Source organism: Stenella coeruleoalba (assembly GCF_951394435.1).
Source record: "Stenella coeruleoalba genome assembly, chromosome: 14".
NCBI lineage: Eukaryota > Metazoa > Chordata > Mammalia > Artiodactyla > Delphinidae > Stenella > Stenella coeruleoalba.
In genome coordinates, this window is record NC_137160.1 from 49763352 (window position 1) to 49784299 (window position 20948).

General features: G+C 40.6%; 1 protein-coding gene across 1 annotated transcript in view; it reads right to left on the reverse strand.

The window, feature by feature from the left end:
* Positions 1-20948, reverse strand: part of LAMA3 (laminin subunit alpha 3) — a 241953-nt gene that overhangs the window by 46651 nt on the left and 174354 nt on the right. The window contains exons 41-50 of the mRNA XM_079943103.1: positions 20516-20596; positions 14213-14319; positions 11082-11132; positions 10020-10171; positions 4993-5103; positions 4768-4879; positions 4389-4556; positions 2744-2940; positions 1449-1565; positions 228-382 (exon numbers count right to left, since the gene is read on the reverse strand). Of these exons, the coding sequence (XP_079799229.1) occupies positions 228-382; positions 1449-1565; positions 2744-2940; positions 4389-4556; positions 4768-4879; positions 4993-5103; positions 10020-10171; positions 11082-11132; positions 14213-14319; positions 20516-20596 (1251 nt within the window). The remainder of the gene's footprint in view (positions 1-227; positions 383-1448; positions 1566-2743; positions 2941-4388; positions 4557-4767; positions 4880-4992; positions 5104-10019; positions 10172-11081; positions 11133-14212; positions 14320-20515; positions 20597-20948) is intronic.

The window sequence follows — 20948 nt, forward strand, 5'->3', positions numbered from 1 at the left end:
GCCCCCTAACCTCCCGATTCATTTGACAGATGGAGACTTGGGGCTGCAAGCTCTGCAGCTCTGCCCCAAAGATGCAGCTGGGAATCAGGCCCCTGCGGCTGGTCGGGTTCGGAACTGGGCCCTGGGTGCCGCCCTCCACCCGGTCTGGAGACCCCACTCCCCCTGAGAGGCCTTCCCACCAGGCTCCAGCGGCCCCTGCAGTTAGACCCGTCAGGCCAGCCACTCACTCCTCCAGCTGCCTCGCCAGCTCCTGTAAAGACTGCGCATGCTTCTCTGCCTCCCCCACCAGGGATGCTTTACTGGACGATTTGGAAAGTTCTCTCACTTTGTCACTTAGTTCGTGTCTTGCTTCATTTAAGGTGACAGCTAGTTTTTCATATTCCTATATTTTCCAAGTAAACAAGAGGTAGTGTCAACTTAAGCAAAGCACGTATATGCCATTTTCTTGACCTCTGTCGTAAATGACGTTTCCAGGAAGCAACAATGAGAAACTGTTTTCTGAGCCCGCTCAGCGCACCAATTATTCCTTGGTTACTTGAGATATTGACACTGATAATATTCTCCCAAGTTTTACCACCATTTTGAACATTTTCCATATGGTGGGTACCCACTTTGATAGATTTTATAAAAGCTCATTATTCTCATTAGTGTATAGCTGCACTAAACCAAAATACCTTTTTTCTGATTTAGAAATAGCGATAATAGAAGATATTTTCAAAATGACCAATGGGCTGCTAAGAAATGTTGTCCATCTTTTACCAGTCCTAAATGTCTTCTGTTAATAATGTATGCCTGATATTTTATTTTATTTTTTAATTGTTTTTCAGCTTTACTGAGGTATAACTGACATACGATTGTAAGGTATTTAAAGTGCACGAAGTGATGATTTGATATACGCATACATTGTGAAAGGATTCCCCCACTGAGTTAGCACATCAATCAGCTCATATTTTATCCTCTTAACTTTTTTGGGAGTGGGGGTGAGAACATTTAAATTCTCTTTTAGCGAATTTCAATTATACAATATAGTGTTGTATATGAATATGTATATGACTAGAGTCATATGTATATGTATGTATATGTATACGTACGTATGTATATGTATGTATATGTATATGACTAGAGTCATATTGCTTTACATTAGATCCTCAGACCTTATTCATCTTAGAGATGAAAATGATATTTTAAAAATAGCACCACATTTTTTTTCGTTATCACAAAAGCAACATTCACTCACTGCAGGCAAATTAGATAATAGAGATAGATATAGAGAAGATACATCATTCACCCCCCCCCCCGCAAGGGACAACCACTCTTAACCATCTGGTATATTTTCTTCCACCTAAAAGACATATATTGGAGAAAAAATTGGTTAGCCGATCTCATAGTTTCCTCGAAACATAATTTAAATGCTTTTTGATTTTCCAGAGAAACAGTTTTGCCTCTACCTCATGGCTTTTACTCATCAGCTCCAAGGCAACATTAGTTTGCAGTAAGGAAGAGTCTGCAGTGGCTAGATGCTTGGTGAAGTCACTCTGGAGGGAATTCATTTCTTTAACTTGTCTCTGGAGAGAATAAAAAGAATGTCTGTGAGCTTCATGATGTATCGTCAGAAGGCACAGGCATATTTATTGGACAACAGCATAGAAGTAGTTTCAGAGTCAGAATGTCTTCTTGCACTTAAAGGTCATCTAGGAAACTCCAAAGCCATGAGACATCAGCTCAATTTGTTGTGTAGGTGTGTAGTTTCCACAGACAACATGCCAATGAAACAATCGCTGTCACATTGGAGAAGGTTTCTACACTGGGCTCAACCAGGCCCATGAGGTGGATATATAATTAAGCTCTGGCTAGTGGATCAGAACGAGGGATTTTAACTAAGGGAATCAGCACCAACCATCAGCACACTCTACATGCCGGTCCCAGTGAAGATGTTGGGACACTTCAATAAGGAAACACACAGGACTTCAGGATGCCAGGGTGGAGGCTGCCTGAGTTCAGGGACCTGTAAAATTGGACCCTGCTCCCTTCCCCTTGGCAAAATCAGTGACTTCCAACAGAGGTGTTACTACCTGAAGAGGCTTTGGGAGCTAACCCTATTACCATCAGTGAAGATATTAGTCATTGTTTTTTACGAAATTCTTGCGTTTTTTTTTGGGGGGGGGGTGTTCAGTCCTATGTTATTCCACTTTGATCTTACTGTCATTTCATAGCCCCTCACACTTTGGTTGTTGTTTTAGCCTACAGTGTTCGCCACTGAAATACACGCTATAGAATTCGAGCTTTAAATCCTCATTGCAACTCCTGCATGTGGCCTGTATTTTGACTTATTTCCTATGAAGCAAGTAATGGCTTAAAATGCCTTTGCTGGTGATTCTGATAATGATGTTTACATATATGACACAAAAAGTCAGTTATTTAGAGCATACATTGTACCCTTTGAATTAATTATAACAATATTAATTTCTCACCTATTTGGCAACATTATTGGTCCAGCACTCTATCAGCCAGGGGTGGGGGTGAAGCGCTTTGCTCTGCTTTCTCTGTGGTTTAAGTTCAGAAACTTTTCTGGCCGCTGAGGAGTAGCAACTACTTCGATTTTGCATTTAATGCCTCGCTCCTATTTGATTAGGGTTTCCTGAACAGACAGCTGCCTGGCTCTGCCACTTTATTAACGATGAAGATTCCTGTTCCCTCATCCTCGTCATTAACCAAACCATGCAGATTCTGACCGTGACCTCACCTTGATGGATTCCAAAGCCCTCTCGTTTTCTCGGTTGAGGCCGGTGGCCTGCTTTGCTTGGGTACTGGCCTCCTGTAGCGCGGCACGGAGGTCACTGAGTTTGGCTTCATATTCATTTAAAGAATCTCGCATATTCTTAACAAGCCCATTGTTCTCCACCTGGTGGTTTTCCAGCCAGCTCCTTATCCGAGTCAGCACTGTAATACATCACCTTTTTGTTTTCCACTTGAGAGATGAGTACATTGGAAGCTAACTTATAAAGACTACAGAAGGAGAATTGAGTTTCTACTCACTTCATGGTTTTCCTCGAACTTGCAAGGGAACAGGAAAGGAAACTAGCATTTATGTTATGTTATACACACACTGTCTCATTTAACTTTTGCGACAACCACATGAAAACAGTAATTATCATCCTCATGTTTCAGATAGGAAAATGGATGGCCTGAGAAATTGGGTGACAAGGTTTTAGCCTTGGGACTTGAACTTGACCTGCAGAGCACAAAGTACATGCTCCTTCTACTACTAACACTGTCTCCTTGCAGCTAAAAGCCAAGGCTAATATTAAATTTAAACAATACAAATGCTAAAAGAGAACTGCTACTATCTGTAACCACTGATACATCATTTTACTAGAGAATAAAGGTCAGTATTTGGGAAAATATACACCAAATTATTATTTCTTACAGTTTTGAGCTAATGAGGCTTTTCCCCTAACCCAAACCTTTAGATATATTCAGTTAATTTCTAGTATATTCATTTTTGGAGGTAACAGTAGTGCTAATATCAATGTATGATTCAAAAGCTCAATGGTGATAAGGTGATCATTAAAAATGATATGAGAGAGCTGAGTGGAGATGAATGAAAGAAGAATGAAAATGCAGTTAAAAAGGAACAAGAGGTATCAGTGTCTAATATCTAAGGAGAAACTTTTTTTTTGCATGATGGTAAGATATTCTATTCTATGGATAAAGAAGATGTGGTACATATGTACAATGGAACATTACTCAGCCTTTAAAAAGAATGAAATAATGCCATTTGCAGCAATATGGATGGACCTAGAAATTATCATGCTAAGCGAAGTAAGCCAAACAAAGACAAAAAGCATGCGATATCACTTATATGTGGAATCTAAAATATGACACAAATGAACATATCTATGAAAAAGAAACAGACTCACAGACATAGAGGAGACTTGTGATTGCCAAGGAGTGGGGAGGGAGGGAAGGATTGAGAGTCTGGGATTGGTAGATGTAAACTATTATACATAGGATGGATAAACAACAAGCTTCTACTGTAGAGTACAGGTAACTATATTCAATATCCTGTGATAAACCATAATGGAAAGTAACGTGAAAAAGAAAGTATATATATATGTATAACTGAAATCACTTTGCTGTACAGCAGAAATTAACACAACATTGTAAATCAACTATACTTCCATAAATTAAAAAAGTGTTGTTCTGTCCTACGGCTTCTCAGTAATCTGAAGGGGCTACCTACTTTCACCACGTGATCCTCTACCAGTAATATACGCTGAAAGGATGAGCCCCTCCACCTGGCACCGGTGACTAGATATTGCACTCTGCACACCGTATTTCAAACCAATTAGAACGGACTGTATGCAAGAATTTGGGAGGGTCCTTACGAAGCTGAGCCTCTCTTTTTTCAGCTTCTGCTTCCCTCAGGTTCTTCCCAAAGTTGCGGTTCCTCAGTTCCCTCAACATGCGCTCCGCTTCAGCCAGCTTTCTGGAAAAATCGTCCAAAGGCAAGTTGTTTCCTTCTCCTTCTGTCCCAGAGATCTGCTTCACAAGAACTGGAAAACATCAAGCAGTTTATTGGACTGGGAATTCTGGACTCCAGCAGACTACTAAAAAAAAAAAAGGCCGAGATTTTTATGGAGGGTTCATATTGGTTTTTTAGTATCACTACAGGTTCTTTTTCATAATGTTGAACTTTTTCTTTGTACAACAAAGGCTACAAAGTAATATAAAAGATGTTTAATTGGGCTGAGTAACTCTTCTTACCATGCACATTCCGGATGACATTTTTAATCTTTGTGTCCAGCTCTTTGGCGCCTTGGGTTGTCCGATCAACATTGCTATATAATGTTTGAGCTTTTCTGGAATTTATTTGAACCTATATGAAAAACAAATTGATGAGCAAAAAGTAAGAGTTGATGGGAGGAAAAAACTAACAGTATTCTGAAAGCAAAAAAAAAAAAAGTTAATGTTATTGACCTAACACATTACCTTTTCTTGCAAAGTTTCAAATTCACGATTCAAGTTACTCAGTTCTTTTTCCAGGCCATCCAGTTTTGATTTATGATTTGAAACGGTGGAACTGTAGCTGAGCAACTGGCTCTGAAAGTAACATACGAAGTTAATCTCACTTTAGAGTAGAAATTTGGAGGGAAGTCTTACCAAGTTGGTAAACCTGGTGATGATGTGAAAAGCTTCATTTAGCAAGACCAATGCTGATCCTTAGAAAAAAAATACGGTTCTTTGAAATAGGCCACATGAAGAATAAATTTCTGATGTAAGTTGCGATATGGCTCTAAAATAAAGTAGTAAAATTTAAAAACATGAAGAGACAAGAGATACTTTACTTGAATTAACGATTTAACCTTATAGAAATGAGGGTGATGTCACTTACTTGACGTATTAAGGTTTAGATTCTATTATAAAGAATTGTTCAGTTATTTTTAACCTATATGTTACCTGCTAATACTAAAAAGAAGTGCCTATGGCTACTCTATTCAGGGACTCACTAGATTCAAAGAATTATAGAGCAGGAGGGAAATTTGTAGCTCATTTAATGGAATACCCTTATTCAATAGGAAAAAAATGAGAAAACAGAAGCCCAAAGAAGTTGGGTGACCCATCCATGCCACAGCAGTACAGGTGATTACTGATTGCTTCAGGACTCAAATCCTGGTCCCCTGTCCTTTTTGAGGAACTCAACAGCCTCATTACTTTTAGAGGGTGACATTGCCTCATATAATATCTAGAAGAGTAAATATTTTCAATTTTGGGGAAAAAATATGTTAATACCTTGAGAATTTTTACAAGAAAAAGCAAAATTATTATCTCTATTTGCACACGAGAACAGCGTTGGGTAAAAGAACACAGGCTTTCCAGCTCAGGTCCACACCCTAGGTTCACCACTTAATAGATAAGCTCACTGGACTTTATCTCCTTCATCTGTATATTGGTGATTATAATATTAAGCTGCTGGGTTGTTTTCAGTGGTAAGTGGGCTAATGCATTATAAAATGCCACATACATACGACTGTCCAAAAAATTAGTTGCTTTCTCATACATATTCCTACTGAATTTTCATAGTGTTTGTGTGATATTGCAAGAAGATAGTTCTATTTTATTTTTGTTGTAGGCAAATAAGGCACATCATTCTAAAGAGTGTTAGTAGAAGTATAAGAAGTATAGTGGGTGAAGCATGGTCTTTAGAATTTCATCTTGTGTATGAATAATCGTTGACAATCAATCACCCTACTTTCAAAACCCTCACCAATCCCAGACATCAGAGGTTACAGAGAACAAAATTATCTGTTGGATCTTTTTTACACTTTTCTCAAGTTCACACAAATCTATAAAAACAGACTGACATTTTCCTGAGTAGATACTCTTTTATTTTGTCAAAAAAAGGTTACAACTTCCTGTGACTTTCTACATTCACAGAGCAGGTTAACACATGTAGATTTTACTAATCTGTTTTATTATAATCTGCACTAGGGGACAAACTGGAATTTGTGCAACAATGCCCTGATTGTTTCAGATGTTTTATTTTTAATTTTTGCAGACAGGAAGACAAAAGTCATTCTTACCTTTGCTCCCCTTTCTGTAATGCATCTTTTTATTCTCAGCCTGCTTTTAAGTATGTCAACTTATTTTTGTTTTTAAAGCAATTAATTAACGGTGGGCTTTAGTAAGACTTTTATTCTGTATCCTGCTTGGAATTCAGGACTTCTTAGAGCTGTGAGTTAATAGTTTTGCCTCAAAATTGGAACATTTTCTACCGTTAATGCACAAATATTTTTCTGCCCCTTACTCACTTCATTTTTCTTCAGTGACAACAATTACATATAGGTTTGGTGACTTGATGTTGTCCCACAGGTCAATGAGGCTCTTTCTGTTTTTGTTCGTTTGATTTTTTAAAAGCTTTACTGAGGTATAATGGACATACAACAAAAGGCACGTGTTTAAAGTACACAATTTGATATGCTTTGACACATGACCCATGAAATTGTCTCCACAATTAAGATAAGAAACATTTCCTCATGCCCCTTGTAGCCCCTCCCCCCGATTCTCCCTGACACTTCCTTCCCCATCACCAGGAACACACACTATTAGATTACTTTTCGTTTTCTAGCACTGTGCACAACTTATGACTGTCACACATAAACACGCACACACTCATTAGGATATGAACTTTCCCTGGTCTGGCTTCTTTCAGTCAGAGTACTTATTCTGAGATTCACCCATGCATCAGTAGTTCATTACAATTTATTGCAAACTAGTATTCTACTTTGTAGATGTACAGTCATTTATTTATGCCTTCACCTGCTGACAGACTTTTGGGATGTTTCTGATTTTGGCTTATTGCAAATAAAGCTGCCAAAAAAAAAAAAAAAAAAAGGAATTTCACCTTGGCTTGAATTCTTCTGGACCCACCACATACTAGCTGTGTGACTGAGGGCACGTTACTTAGCTTTTCCAGGCCTGTTAAATAAAAATAACACTATTTTCCTCATAGGATGTTGTGAGACGTAAGGAAAGCACTTAGCACAGAGCCTGGCACATAGGATGGATACCAAAATGTTGGTTGCCTTCCCTTCATTGAAAAAATGCAGGGTTATACTGATGACATCAAAGTAACCCAAGTGGCTTTTCTTTTTCTCTGAAAACATAAAGACTTCCCCCCCTCCTCTCCATGTTAAGCCTGCAAACCATGCTCTAAAATTACCCTAATGGGATGGAAAAGAACCAGTTTTCTAGCATTAGTTTTTGTTGTATGTACTCAACGATAGCCACTAATGGTTTACAATCAGCCCTCATTCCAAAAGCACTTATTAAACTTTCCCCAAACCCTCTTTCACTATGTCTAGCTTAGGGTTTATCTCATCTACTGATTTATTTTACTTTGAGTATATTTCTTCATTTCCACGAGTTTTACTTAGATCTTTTCATATTTACCTCTTCTTGTTTGGTTTCTGGTGTTTAAAATTTTTTTCTAATTTCTTGTTCCTTCTACTGGATGTTATTCTCTTTTTTTTTCTGGTACGCGGGCCTCTCACTGTTGTGGCCTCTCCCGTTGCAGAGCACAGGCTCCGGACACGCAGGCTCAGCGGCCATGGCTCACGGGCCCAGCCACTCCGCGGCATGTGGGATCTTCCCGGACCGGGACACGAACCCGTGTCCCCTGCATCGGCAGGTGGACTCTCAACAACTGCGCCACCAGGGAAGCCCTGGATGTTATTCTTTAAAGTAATTTTCAGATGGTCCTATGATTTTCATTTTCTCTGAAGGGAACTCATCACTTGACTGTTGCTTCTGCTGCATGTCTTTCTTATTATCTGTCTGTTACAGTGTTTGCAGGCTCCTTCCAAGAGGGAGATTTCTTCTTCTCCCTGCACTCTCTGTGCCCTGTCCAGTGATCTTGTGGTCATCATTACTCCCACCCCAGACGCCCCAGTCCAGGACCAGGTGTTATAGTGACAGCTTAGGACTTGTACATTATGGTGATAGTGAGAATGTCACATTTCAGCACAGATCCTGGTTTGTGAGTCTTGTTCACATCCTGACTGCAAGGTTGTCCTTTCTTAGGTTCTCATACAGCCATTGTCCAACAATGGGAATTGGAAAGTTTTGAGGTTGCTTCTTCAGCCTCCATTTATAGGCAGAAGAGCCCCCGTTTTCCCCCCAGGGAGCCTGACTCTGGCCCGTGGGGCACTTTCAGCCCTAGTATTTCTTAGGATACCCTCTTGACCACCTTCTTTCCAACTGTACATAGTATATGTTCTGAGCTATGAAACAGACATCAACACATTTAAGAGAACTGGAATCATAAAGTATGTTCTCTGACCCCAAAAGAGTTAAACTAGAAATCAATAACAGAGAGTTATCTGGAAAATCCCCAATTCAGAAATTAAACAATACAGTTCTAGTCACAAGAGGAATTAGAAATTTTTCTTTTTTCTTTGGCCACGCTGCGTGGCTTGTGGGATCTCAGTTTCCAACCAGGGATTGAACCCAGGCCACAGCAGTGAAAGCCCAGAATCCTAACCGCTAGGCCACTAGGGAGCTCCCTAGAAAATCTTTTGAATTGAATGAAAATGAAAACACAACATTTTAAAATGTGTGGAATACAGCTAAAGCAGTGCTTAGGGGAAAACTTATAGCACTAAATGCTTATATTAAGAAAAGTTTTGGATCAGTAAATAAGCTTTTATCTTAAGAAACTAGAAAATGAATGGCAAACTAAACCCAAAGCAAGCGGAAGGAAGAAAAGATATGGATAAGAACAGAAGTCAATGAAATTGAAAACTGAATAAAAGCAGAGAGAAATCAATGAAATAAAAAGATCAATAAAATTGATAAACCTCTAGCCAGAATAATCAAAAAAAGAGATAAGACACAAATGACCAATAACCAGAATGAATGAGAAAGCATCACTACAGATTTTGCAGATATTAAAAGGATAAGGAAAAATTATAAACAACTGTATTGCAATACATTTGGTAATTTAGACGAAATAGAAAAATTGTTTGAAAGGCACAGATTACTAAATATCACTCAAGAAGAAATAGATAAATCCTAATTGTCCCATATCTATTTTTTAATTGAACTTACAGTTCAATTAAAAAAAAAACTTTCAACAAAGAAAATCCCAGGCCCGCATGGCTTCACTGGAAAATTCCATCAAACATTTAAAGAAGAATTAATAACAACTGTACTCAAATTCGTACGAGTCTTCCAAATGCAAAACAGTGAGCTAAAGTTATGAGAAGAATGAGCCCAGAAACATTCAGTATGTAAGGAATGTTCACTTAGAAGTGTTAGTTTTGTGTGTTCACTGGTACTTTTCATCAGTAAAAATCTAATCTTCATTTAGATCAGAGGAAGGAGGACAGCCTCCCTGAGCCTTAAGTGGAGTCAAGTTCCCCCCTTTCTCACGTGAGGAGTATTCGTTCACACAGCATCTCTCTTCACCAAGTATCTGCTCTGGGTCAGGCATCATGCTGGACCCACAGAGTACTTACCCTCAGGTCCTTGGTCTGGGTCTCCAAGTGCCTCATCTGCTCCAGGGTCCCCACGCTGGCACTCAGGCCCTGCAGCTGAGACTTGACCAGGAGGAGCTCGTCCTCCATGGTGGCCAGGTCGTTCAAGAGCGTCATCACACAGCTGTCACAATCTGTGGGGGCCGCAATCAAAGGCACAAGTGCTGTGGGCTGGAGCCACAGGAATGCAAACAGAGCCCCAGAGCTGTGCCGCCCAGTTAATACACACATAGCCCATCACAGGCAAAAATCACAATCCTGGACTTCCCCGGGAAAGATGCAGATTCTGAAAAAGGGAGATCTCTAGACAGGGGGCATTTGACAAAGAAATGGTGGAATGGGGAAAAAGGGTGAGGGTGGTCAAAAGGTACAAACTTCCAGTTATATGATAAGTAAGTTCTTGGGATGTAACGTACAGCACAGTGACTATAGTTAACGACACTGTATTATATATTTAAAAGTTCCTAGAAGAGTAGATCTTAAAAATTCCTAATGCAAGACAGAAAATTTGTAACTGTGTGAGGTGATGGATGGTAACTAAGTTAATTGTGGTGATCATTTCACAACATATACATATATCAAATCATTATGTTATATACTTTAATACAATGTTGCATGTCATTATATCTCAATAAAACTGGGCAAAAAAAGAAATGGTGACTCTATTCAACTTGTTGCTTATTTTGTATGTGGGAAAAGGGTAATAAATAGTTTTTATTTATTGAGTGCTTGCTATTTACCAAGAATCATGATAAGGGATTTATAAGCGTTTTTCCAACAGCTCTATGAGGTTGGCATAGTTATTACCAACCTCAGTTTTACCATCTGACAAATGATGAAACCGAGGCTTGAAGAAGTAAGGTCATTTGCACGAGATCATACAGATTTTAGTTGACAGAGGCTGGAGGTGACTCTAAGTAGCCCTCCTTCCACCACCTCCCACCACTGCTTTCCCAGACTCGAAACTGCGTGTCCCAGTGTAGGGCTCATGGATTTTAAGCTGAACCCCACAACTTGGAAAGGAGGGGCCATTTCTCTTCTCACCGTCACATTCTTCTCCAGGGCCACCATCTTTGGGTTCTTGGTTTATGCAGTCTGAAATGAGGAGTAACCAGAGAAGACAGCGTTATTAAACTTACTCTTCACATGCTTTTTTTTTTTTTTGCAGTATGTGGGCCTCTCACCACTGTGGCCTCTCCCATTGCGGAGCACAGGCTCCGGACGCACAGGCTCAGCGGCCATGGCTCACGGGCCCAGCCGCTCTGCGGCATGCGGGATCTTCCCGGACCGGGGCACGAACCCGTGTCCCCTGCATCGGCAGGCGGACTCTCAACCACTGCGCCACCAGGGAAGCCCCTTCACGTGCTTTTTAACTTGGCTTTAGGGAAAGCTAGTTTTGTGTTCAGTCACCCAGCCACACAGCATGGCCGGCTCTTCCCTTTTCCCTCCCTCCTCGGTGCCACTGCTTGGGGAGCTGTCTCATCTCCCAACAATCTTGCTACAGGAACTTCTCGTGTGGCCTCTCTGATTATATATTCAGTTTCTTCTCTACAAAGGGTCACGCCATTCTTATGAAATGAAATCTCCTAATCGCTGGTGTTGTCCTCATTTGGTAGCCTCCTATACAACTGCTGATGTCTCTTCTAATATCATTCAAGAACATTCAATAAACACTGAGCACCTTTGAGCATTCCCAGTGTGCCATGGCCCTGTGCTAGGGGCAGGAATACAAAGATAGCAAGTCTCTGGTGTCCTGTAGCTTAATGGTCCTATGGGGGAGACAGGCACATTTCACAACAGTGTGACAGATGCTGTGAGATACGCACACGAAGTTAGTGGACCTACTCCACCACCTACTGCTCACATATGCTGAATATTGAGGTTCTCAGCTATAGACGGGAAAGCCTAATGGTCACCCCTGGACATTCTTTACTCCTCCCACTTCTACTCCTTTCCCCATACCATGCATTCTTACGCTGAAATGCCCTCTCATTTTCCTGTGAAAAATCATCTGACTTTATTAAAGGAAAACTCTAAGCTTGAAACTTTCCTAGACATGCTACAGGGAGGCTTTCAGGTGTGTTCTCAGCAGCCACACCTTGTGTGTACACACATACGTTTTGAACCACATTTATTTTTAATTGTAAAAATATATATATAAGTTCACTATGGAAAATTTGGGAAAAGCAGCAAAATGAGATAAAACATTATCCTTGATCCTACCACTCAAAGACGATAAGTGTCTCCTCACAGTATCTTTGTAGACATTTTATTATATGTAATCATAGGTTTCTCTTACTCATCCTTTTTAAAAAAATCTTTTACTCACTCTTATATGGACATATAGCTGTGTCACGTTAATTTCCTCAATTAGACCGTAAATGCCTTACAGGCAGGAAACATGGTTTTATTTCCTTCACAAACTCCTGCAAACACAGCATATGGGGGACTTGGCTTAGGAAGGGGACTGATTTATCAGTGCAATTCTCTCAACAAGTTTGAGTTTTGACCACCAAGGAATCTGGACGTTATTAATTGAAAGAAAGAATGAAAAAGAGGGAAAAAAGCTCACAGGAACAAACGTGTCTCACAGGTGAGCATTTTCTTCCATTTCTGGAACAAAGAGTTCCCATCCTCATTCTAGGTTGGTTACTTTTGCTATTAGCAAAAGTATTCATCTCACGAGTTAACGACGTGTCTGATGCCGAAACTTCTCCTGAACACCTCCAGTGACAGTAGAACTCATCTCCTTTTAAACCAGTGCTTCTCGTCTTTAAACATTTGACACTTCTTCCTCAGAATGATTTAAAATAGATCTCCCTCTAGCTTCCACTCCTGGATGTGAGTTCTCCACCCCTTAAGCCACACAGAACAAGACCCACCCTTCTCCCACACATGTGCCTTTCAGATCCGTCCTTTCCAAGTCTCCTTTCCACCATCCTGGTCTGTCCGTCCTTCCTCATGTCACAGGGCTCTAAGTCCCTTCACAGCCTCATCTTCTTTCTGAACAAACTTGTAGCTTGTCTATTGCCTTGTAAAGACACGGGCCCCTTGTGGGGACTTGCATGGGCGGCGGACCAGGGAACAATGGCAGGCCACCTGGTTTTGGACACTAGAACTCAGTGGAGAGAGTACAAGGTGTCTAAGGGGCCACGTTACCCTCTTGATTCATATTGAACTCACCGCTGACTGAAACCTTAGCCACGTCTCATTTATCACAAACTTATTTTTTTTTCCATTCAACTATAGGACCGACTCCACGCGTACCCCAACATAATTTTGTCTGGTTAGAACTGGCTCCTCATTCCAGGCTGTTGAGGCCCTATTTTATTCTAAATGTGTCATAGGAGGCATTTGCTAGCTCCTCCAACTTTGTGTCACCTGATAACTGGGGGGGCAGGTCTTCTATATTTCCATTCAAGTCTACGATGTTGAACAAGATGGAGCCCAGATGAAGCCCCAAACATGACAACAGACACCTCGTTCTGGACTGATAAGGCTCCATTTACTCTGCGTTCCTTTGGAAACAGTCACTTGACTGGATCTAATCCATACGTCCAGGGTTTAGTTCTTCATCTTGTCTATAAGATGAGAGATTTTATCTAAGGATTTGGCATTGCACTACATCAATGGCATTTTCCTGATAAACCACATTAATATTCTCCATCAAAGAAGGACGTAGAGAGTCTTCCTGTTTTTCCAACTTCGTTTTTTCCTAATGAACCTATACTAACTCCCAGTTAATGTTTTTTTTTCTTGGTATGTAAAATCCATCTCAATTATACACCCACATCCTAGAACAGTTACTGCTTTAATAGAAAGAGCACTCTGACTCCTTCAGATACATACATGAAGGAAGCTGATGAGATGATTCCCTTATAATGTCAAGGGGAGATCTCAGCAAAAATCACCAAAATAGGGTCTGAAATTATTTTGGCTACAATTAGTGACGTTTTAAAAACAATTTACCTAAAAAAAAAAAAACCTACTCGAAGTAAGTTACTCACCAAACCTGTGAATACTACCTAAGCATTCCCGACTTTGTCAAAACAAGGGGACAACTTGTTAGCTGGAATTGTGTATGTGGCTGCTGAACATGTTTGCTTGGCTTCTTTGCCAGCTATTTTATACCAGTTTGATAAAGGTAGGTTAACAGACGTGTGAGTCGATCTTACCTCCCGTCAGGGGGTCACAACTGCCCAAATGGCCGTTGCCGTTACAGCTGCATGGTTGGCAACTACCTCCGAATTTCTGGGGATTTCCAAAATATCCCGGTGCACACCTACACAGAATACAGAAAAAGAGGGGAGACACCCAAAGGGCTCATCATTTATTCCACCCAATGTCTCAACCTCTAGCTCCCTGTTTGGGATCTTGTAACCCTATGAGAGGAAGGGCTGACATAGATTTGCAAGAGGGAACGTGTCTCAGTACAGAGCCATTTATGACTTGAATGAGAATGGTGAGGAGGGGAAGGCAGGCAGAGATTGCTCCCTTGCTCCTTGACACCCCCGATGACAAGGTCCTCAATCATCCCGACAGCCAAATGGCAGATGAACAAAATGCATACAGGAGCCAGTGGTTTGACCAGTACCGAAATCAGGGGTGGGTGAATTTTACGCAAGAGTTGTGTTCCTGAAGATATCACACAAATACACACTGCTTAATTTATGGCTCATTTCCTCGAAGAAAAAACTTAAAGTAAAATTCATATAATTTCAATATTTTGCATAAAGGGGGATTTTATTAATATTTCCTATTGTACTATTTCAAGTCTGCATAATTCACATTTATTTGCACTAATTGCTGCAGTGATGTACATAAGGGGCTTAAACAACTGAGCAGTTACAACTGCCACCTTAGCCTGAGCCTTTACTATTCTAGATGATTTAGTGATGAGAACTCAGTTCCTTATTTATAAGGTAAAAGATCATATTTCCTTGATTGTGTCTGTTTTCTTCAAAAAATAACACAAACACATGTTAATGTTTCTGGAACTGGGATGTAAATTAAAATATTTCTGTTCATTAGCAAAATTCCACTCCCACTCTATCCCCCCTAAATTGTCATTAAATTGATGTGTGTGGTGTTTTATCATCAATGGAATTGATAGAATCAAGGAAATATGGCATTTGACTTTCTCAAATTTAAGCTTTTCATCAAAGAACTTTGAGGCAATTTAAATATGCTTTACCAATGGATAAACTGGTGATATAGTGCAAAGGACACAGATTTTTTGTTTTGTTTTGTTTTTATGGGGTTTTTTTTAACATCTTTATTGGAGTATAATTGTTTTACAATGGTGTGTTAGTTTCTGCTGTATAACAAAGTGAATGGGAGATCTTTTTTTTTTAAATTTATTTTGGCTGCACCGGGTCTTAGTTGCAGCACGCAGGGTGGCGGATTTCTTAGTTGTGGCTGGCATGTGGGATCTAGTTCCCCGACCAGGGATCGAACCTGGGCCCCCTGCACTGGGAGCGCAGAGTCTTACTGACTGGACCACCAGGGAAGTCAGGACACGGGTTTTGAATCAGGAAGATCTGGCTAGACCTCCGTCTCTACCACAGTCCATGTCATCTTGGGCTGTTATCTTAATCCCTCAAGCTTCCATTTCTTCATCTATTCCTCTTACGAAAATGTGAAGCTCCACGAGGATGTGAATTGTTTTGGGGTGGGCCGTTTTGCTCACTGATACATCCCTAGCACCTGGGATAATGCCTGGACCCATATTAGGTGTCAGATATAAGTATATGCTGAATGAATGAATGAAAAATGGTACTAACAATGCCTATTTTGGTGGGTGGATATAAAAGATAATATAGTAAAGAATCTAGTACAATGCCTGCACATAGCAGACATTCAGTAAAAGGTAGCTACTGCTACTTTAAGACATGATAAAATATTCATATATATGTATGCATGTGTAATTGGTGTCATTTGGAATTCTACATTTTGGAAAATGGACAGGAAGCAGAAAACCCATGTATTCCCTAATTATCAAGAAGGTAACTAAGCTGAGGTGGGTTAGCCAAGTCTACTCAGCAGGTTGTCCTAATAACAGGGCTTTATTTGGGGTGACCAGCCCCATAGTCTGCCTAACAAGCCATGCTACGCAAAAGATCTCAGTTTAAAATACTTTTCCTTTAGATGTCTCACCTACATCTAAACTCTCTATGTAAAAGATACATATTTAAAAACTACCTTATTTAAAGTGACATAAATATTCAGGAAGTTTGATTCTGCTTCTTCCTTAATCTTGCAAAGCATTAGTTATCGATTATGAGAAATAACGGGTTCTTTCATTCTCATTTTATGGTAGTGCTAAACACAATGGACTAAACTAAAACTTCCTGATTTCATAGATGACATCGGTACAGCAAATAAAGAGCAGACAGCACGTCTGTCATCTGCGGCTCTGAGTGGCCAAGGGAGAAATGGGTCCCAGAGCACGGGCTGAGGAGGGAAGCCTTTCCTATTCCCTCCCCACCTCTGCCCAGCGAGCTCCTGCATATACGCTTACTTTTCACCTTACTCTGTGCTTGTATTTATCATTGCGTAGTCAACCACTAGTGCCAGATGATGCCTGCCAGCCTGGCACAGAGTGGATGCTCAATAAGTGCTAACAAATGAAAAACGGTGACATTAAAATGGCATTAAGCTGTGGAAAAGTTAAAAAAAACCACAAAAAAACAATAGCTTGCTTTCCTGAGACATCAAACTTAAAAAACCTAAGCTGAGAAAACTGTTAATTAAGAATTTCCCTTTTCAAATCAGTTGCCTGTCAAATGGATGTCTCCTCCAGCCTGGTGCCGTTTTCCACTTCACTGTTCGTGCAGAACCATAAGGAGGATTAAATTAGGAAGCCTCTCCCAGGTAGGAGTCGCATAGCTTTTAAATCACGAACCCTGGAAGACCCTCCCAAGCCCATTCCCCACCCCACCTGTCCTTTCTGTCTCAGGGTAGCTGCCCCTTCCATCCCTCACCCTTCAGGGCTGGTTGATGCCCCTCCTGCTGCAGCCTGACTTAGCCCGGTTATGTTCTCTCTCTATTTTAGCAGCTTATTTGTACAGCTGTCCACCACTAGACTGGAAAACCCTTGAGGGCAGAATCTGTGGTCTGGTTGCTGATGTGTTTCTAATGCTTAGCACAGGGCCAGGCTTATACTAGGATCTCCATCCATTTTTCATCGAAGAAAAGAATGAATAAGTGTGGGCAATGTTCCTCCTGCAGAAATAATAAACAGAAGAACTTTGAATTGCTCCTTTTTACCATAGGATAGTGTCCAGACCCTCAGCTGATGCCCATAACAAGGCACTGCCTCCTTCTGCCCGTGGCAGCTACACTCTAGGCCCTTGGACTTTCTTGCATTACTTCCCTGACCTGAGCTGCCTTCCCCCTCCACCTCCCAGCTCCACTGGGTTCCAGTCATCCCTTTGACATACGTAAGTCCCACCTTGTCCATAAAATGTTTCAGATAACCCCAGTCTAGAGTAGCCCTCCCTTACTATGAAATCCAGTTGAATTAATTTTCTGTTTTTTTTTTTTAAGTAAAATTCTTCTAAAGTTATCCAGAAAAATAATATGCCAGAATGGTCCAGGAAAAAATTTAAATAAGGATTACGAGGGGAGACTTGCTTAACCAAATAGTCAAAGTCATTTGATAGTTTCAGAAATGATACGGAAGTGATAATGACACAAAAACCAAATAAAATGTACAAAACAAATCCAAGTTCGTATAGAAATTTCGTACACATTTACGGGACTTCCCTGGTGGCGCAGTGGTTAAGAACCCACCTGCCAATGCAGGGGACAGGGGTTCAAGCCCTGGTCCGGGAAAATCCCACATGCCATGGAGCAACTAAGCCCGTGCGCCACAACTACTGAGCCTGCACTCTACAGCCCATGAGCCACAACTGCTGAGCCCACGTGCCACAACTACTGAGCCACCTAGAGCCCATGCTCTGCAACAAGAGAAGCCACCGCAATGAGAAGCCCGCGCACCGCAGCGAAGAGTAGCCCGCACTCACCACAACTAGAAAAAGCCTGCGCTCAGCAACGAAGATTCAACACACCCAAAAAATAAATAAAAACTAAAATATAAAATAAAATCTGAAATCAAACCCCTAATTAAAAAAAAGAAATTTTGTACACATTTAGCTTTAGTGAATTCAACTAAAGGTACTTAGCCAAAGAGGGATGAGAGGATGAGGGCATGAGTGTAAGGGAAAAACAGCTAAAGTGACTGTCCCCATCACTCAGTGAGCACACGTCCTGCAGTGAGCATGACATGAGAGATGTGAACCTGCTATTCACTCAGCTGGTCTAGTTTCCCTGTGCCTCTCCTAGAGTGACTGTTTCACCCTACAGAGTGTGATTCTGGGTGTAACCAAATGACATGTACATTTCATGCAACATGGCCCCTGTATTACTGAGACATGGGACACTGGGATACTCAAGGTTATGCCAGCTCCGGTCAATTTTTGCCTGACATGTAGACCCTAAATCTATCTGCCCTGTGAGATGCAATACCACAAAACAGTTGCGGTTCCAAATTTTCACCATCGAGATTTGAATGTAAGAAATAAAACCAGAAAAGTACTAAAACAAAATATGCATAAACATTTGCATATGCATAAACCTCTCTAAGCATGACACTAATGGCTGAAACCCTAAAGAATAAAAGAGTAGGTACAAATATAATAGAACTTAACTACTGCAGATCTAGAATTGACAAAACCAAACCAAAAAATATACAAATGAAAAACAAAACAGAGAAGTATATTTGCAATATATACTATGAAGCATTCGTTTCCTCTAAAAGATTTGTACAAATCAACAAAAAAATAAAAGAACATTCCACTAGAAAAAAATGGGTAAAAGACCTGGAAAGCAATTCAAAGAAAAAGATTTATAAATGGTCAATAAGCACATGAAAAAATCAAATCTAATTATTACCAAAAAATGTAAAATAAAATGACATACAATGTTTCTCTATCAAACTGGCAATGTTTGTAAAAAGTGAACAGTCTTAGTATCTACTGGAGGCAGGCAATTGCTCCTTTGCTGCTAGTAGGATGGTAAACAGATACAATCTTTCTGGAGGGCAATTTTGCAAAATGTATCGAAAGCCTGAAAAATGTCCCTATGCTTTGGCCCAAGGGATCGGTTCTATAATTACATCTCGAGTATTTATGTACACAAATATTTAGCTAACAGGATTCACTTTTAGTGCTGCTTTGAATGGAAAACAGTAAAACTATTTTAAAGGCCAATAGTGGGGGATTATGGAACTTCAGGGGAACTTCCTGGTCCTGACGTGATGTTATCAATGAACACTTATTGATATGGAAATATACTACTAACATACTATTAGATGAGAAAACAAAACAGAAAGCAAAATAGGAATCTACCTTTTTCTTTTAAGAAAAATCTATGCATATAGAACTGATCTGTAAGAACATACAACAAGCACTGTAGGTGGGCAGGCGTGAGCATAGGGCAATTGCAGGGCTATGGTACATATTAGTTCTCTGCCTTATTAGTTCTTTGCTCACCTGTATTATATCACTTCTGTAATAATTATGTATTGATCTTATATTACAGTTATTTTAAATTTTAAAATGTTATCCATATGATTCATTTGTTATACTGCTACTTTTCCAGATATATGTGTGCTCTCTTCCCCTCTAGATGACAAGTACCTTCTATAGCCTTCACAATACTTGGCGGTGCCCGGGGCATAGTAGCTAATCATGAAACACTGTTCAGGAAAAACTAAAGCTTGGCTCTGTGGCCCTTTACGATCAAGTATGTACTTTCCATTTTGTAACATGTATTCTTTTGTTTCACAAACACCTATTATATGAATAGTACCACACTAGGCACTAGGGGTTCAGAAATGAGTGAGACACAGGCTGTCCTGCAAGTGTCCATAATGTCGCGTGGGCATTAAGAGGGGTGTGCGTGTAGAAATATCTAGGGCTGCTGATATGTGTGCATGTGTAGGAGACGCAGAGTTGTACGTTTGTGTACAGGCAAGTAAGGATGTGTATATGTGGGGATAGGAGTATGTAGGGATGAGTTTATATGGCGGTACGAGTATACAGATACATGTTGGGGGGGTATGTAGGGGTGCGCCCAGGAGTAGGGGTATGTAGGGGTATACATAGGTATGTAGACGGGTGTTTGCTGGAGCGTATAGGACTATGACATATTGGACCTCGTTCTCAAATGGCTGAAACAGGTACAAAGCAAGAAAGAGAAGGAAGTTAATGATTTACTAAGTGAGCACACTTGTATTTTTCCCAAGAGACTTTTTTCCAGCCTCAATGAAACCAGCAGCCCCAGCCCTAGCTCTGAGCCTCAATCCAGCAGAGCCCCACTTACAGCCAGGGTGCCTGCAGCAGCCTGCCGGAAGAGCCCACCCCTACCTGCAAGACGGGGGAGGAGAGAGGGGGCGGGGGAGGGGCGGCACCCACCTTTCGCATTGTGTTCCTGTGTATCCAGCTTTGCAGGAGCACTTCACGTTTCCCCCAGTAACAACACAGCCGGTGGCAAAACTTGAAGAACGACAGAGAAAAGCCCCAGTAAAAACATAAGCTGATGGACTTTACGCTCATTATTTTTTGCCACAAAGAACCTGACTTGCCTTAAGTGAAATTGTAAACCAAGTGTCTGGCTACCTCTTGTGTGAAGGAAATTTTGCCCATCAAGACTTGTAGAGATAATGATGAATGCCTTCAGCTGACATCAGGCAAATCTGGCTGAATAAGGACTGAAGGCATTTACTTTGTTTCATTTTTTGGCTTGGAGAAATACATTCCTTCCCTTAAGACAGAGTAAAGCAACACACTTTGGAAGAGATGATTAGACAGCATTTTTCCAGAACTAACAAGGAAGGAGTAAAACAAG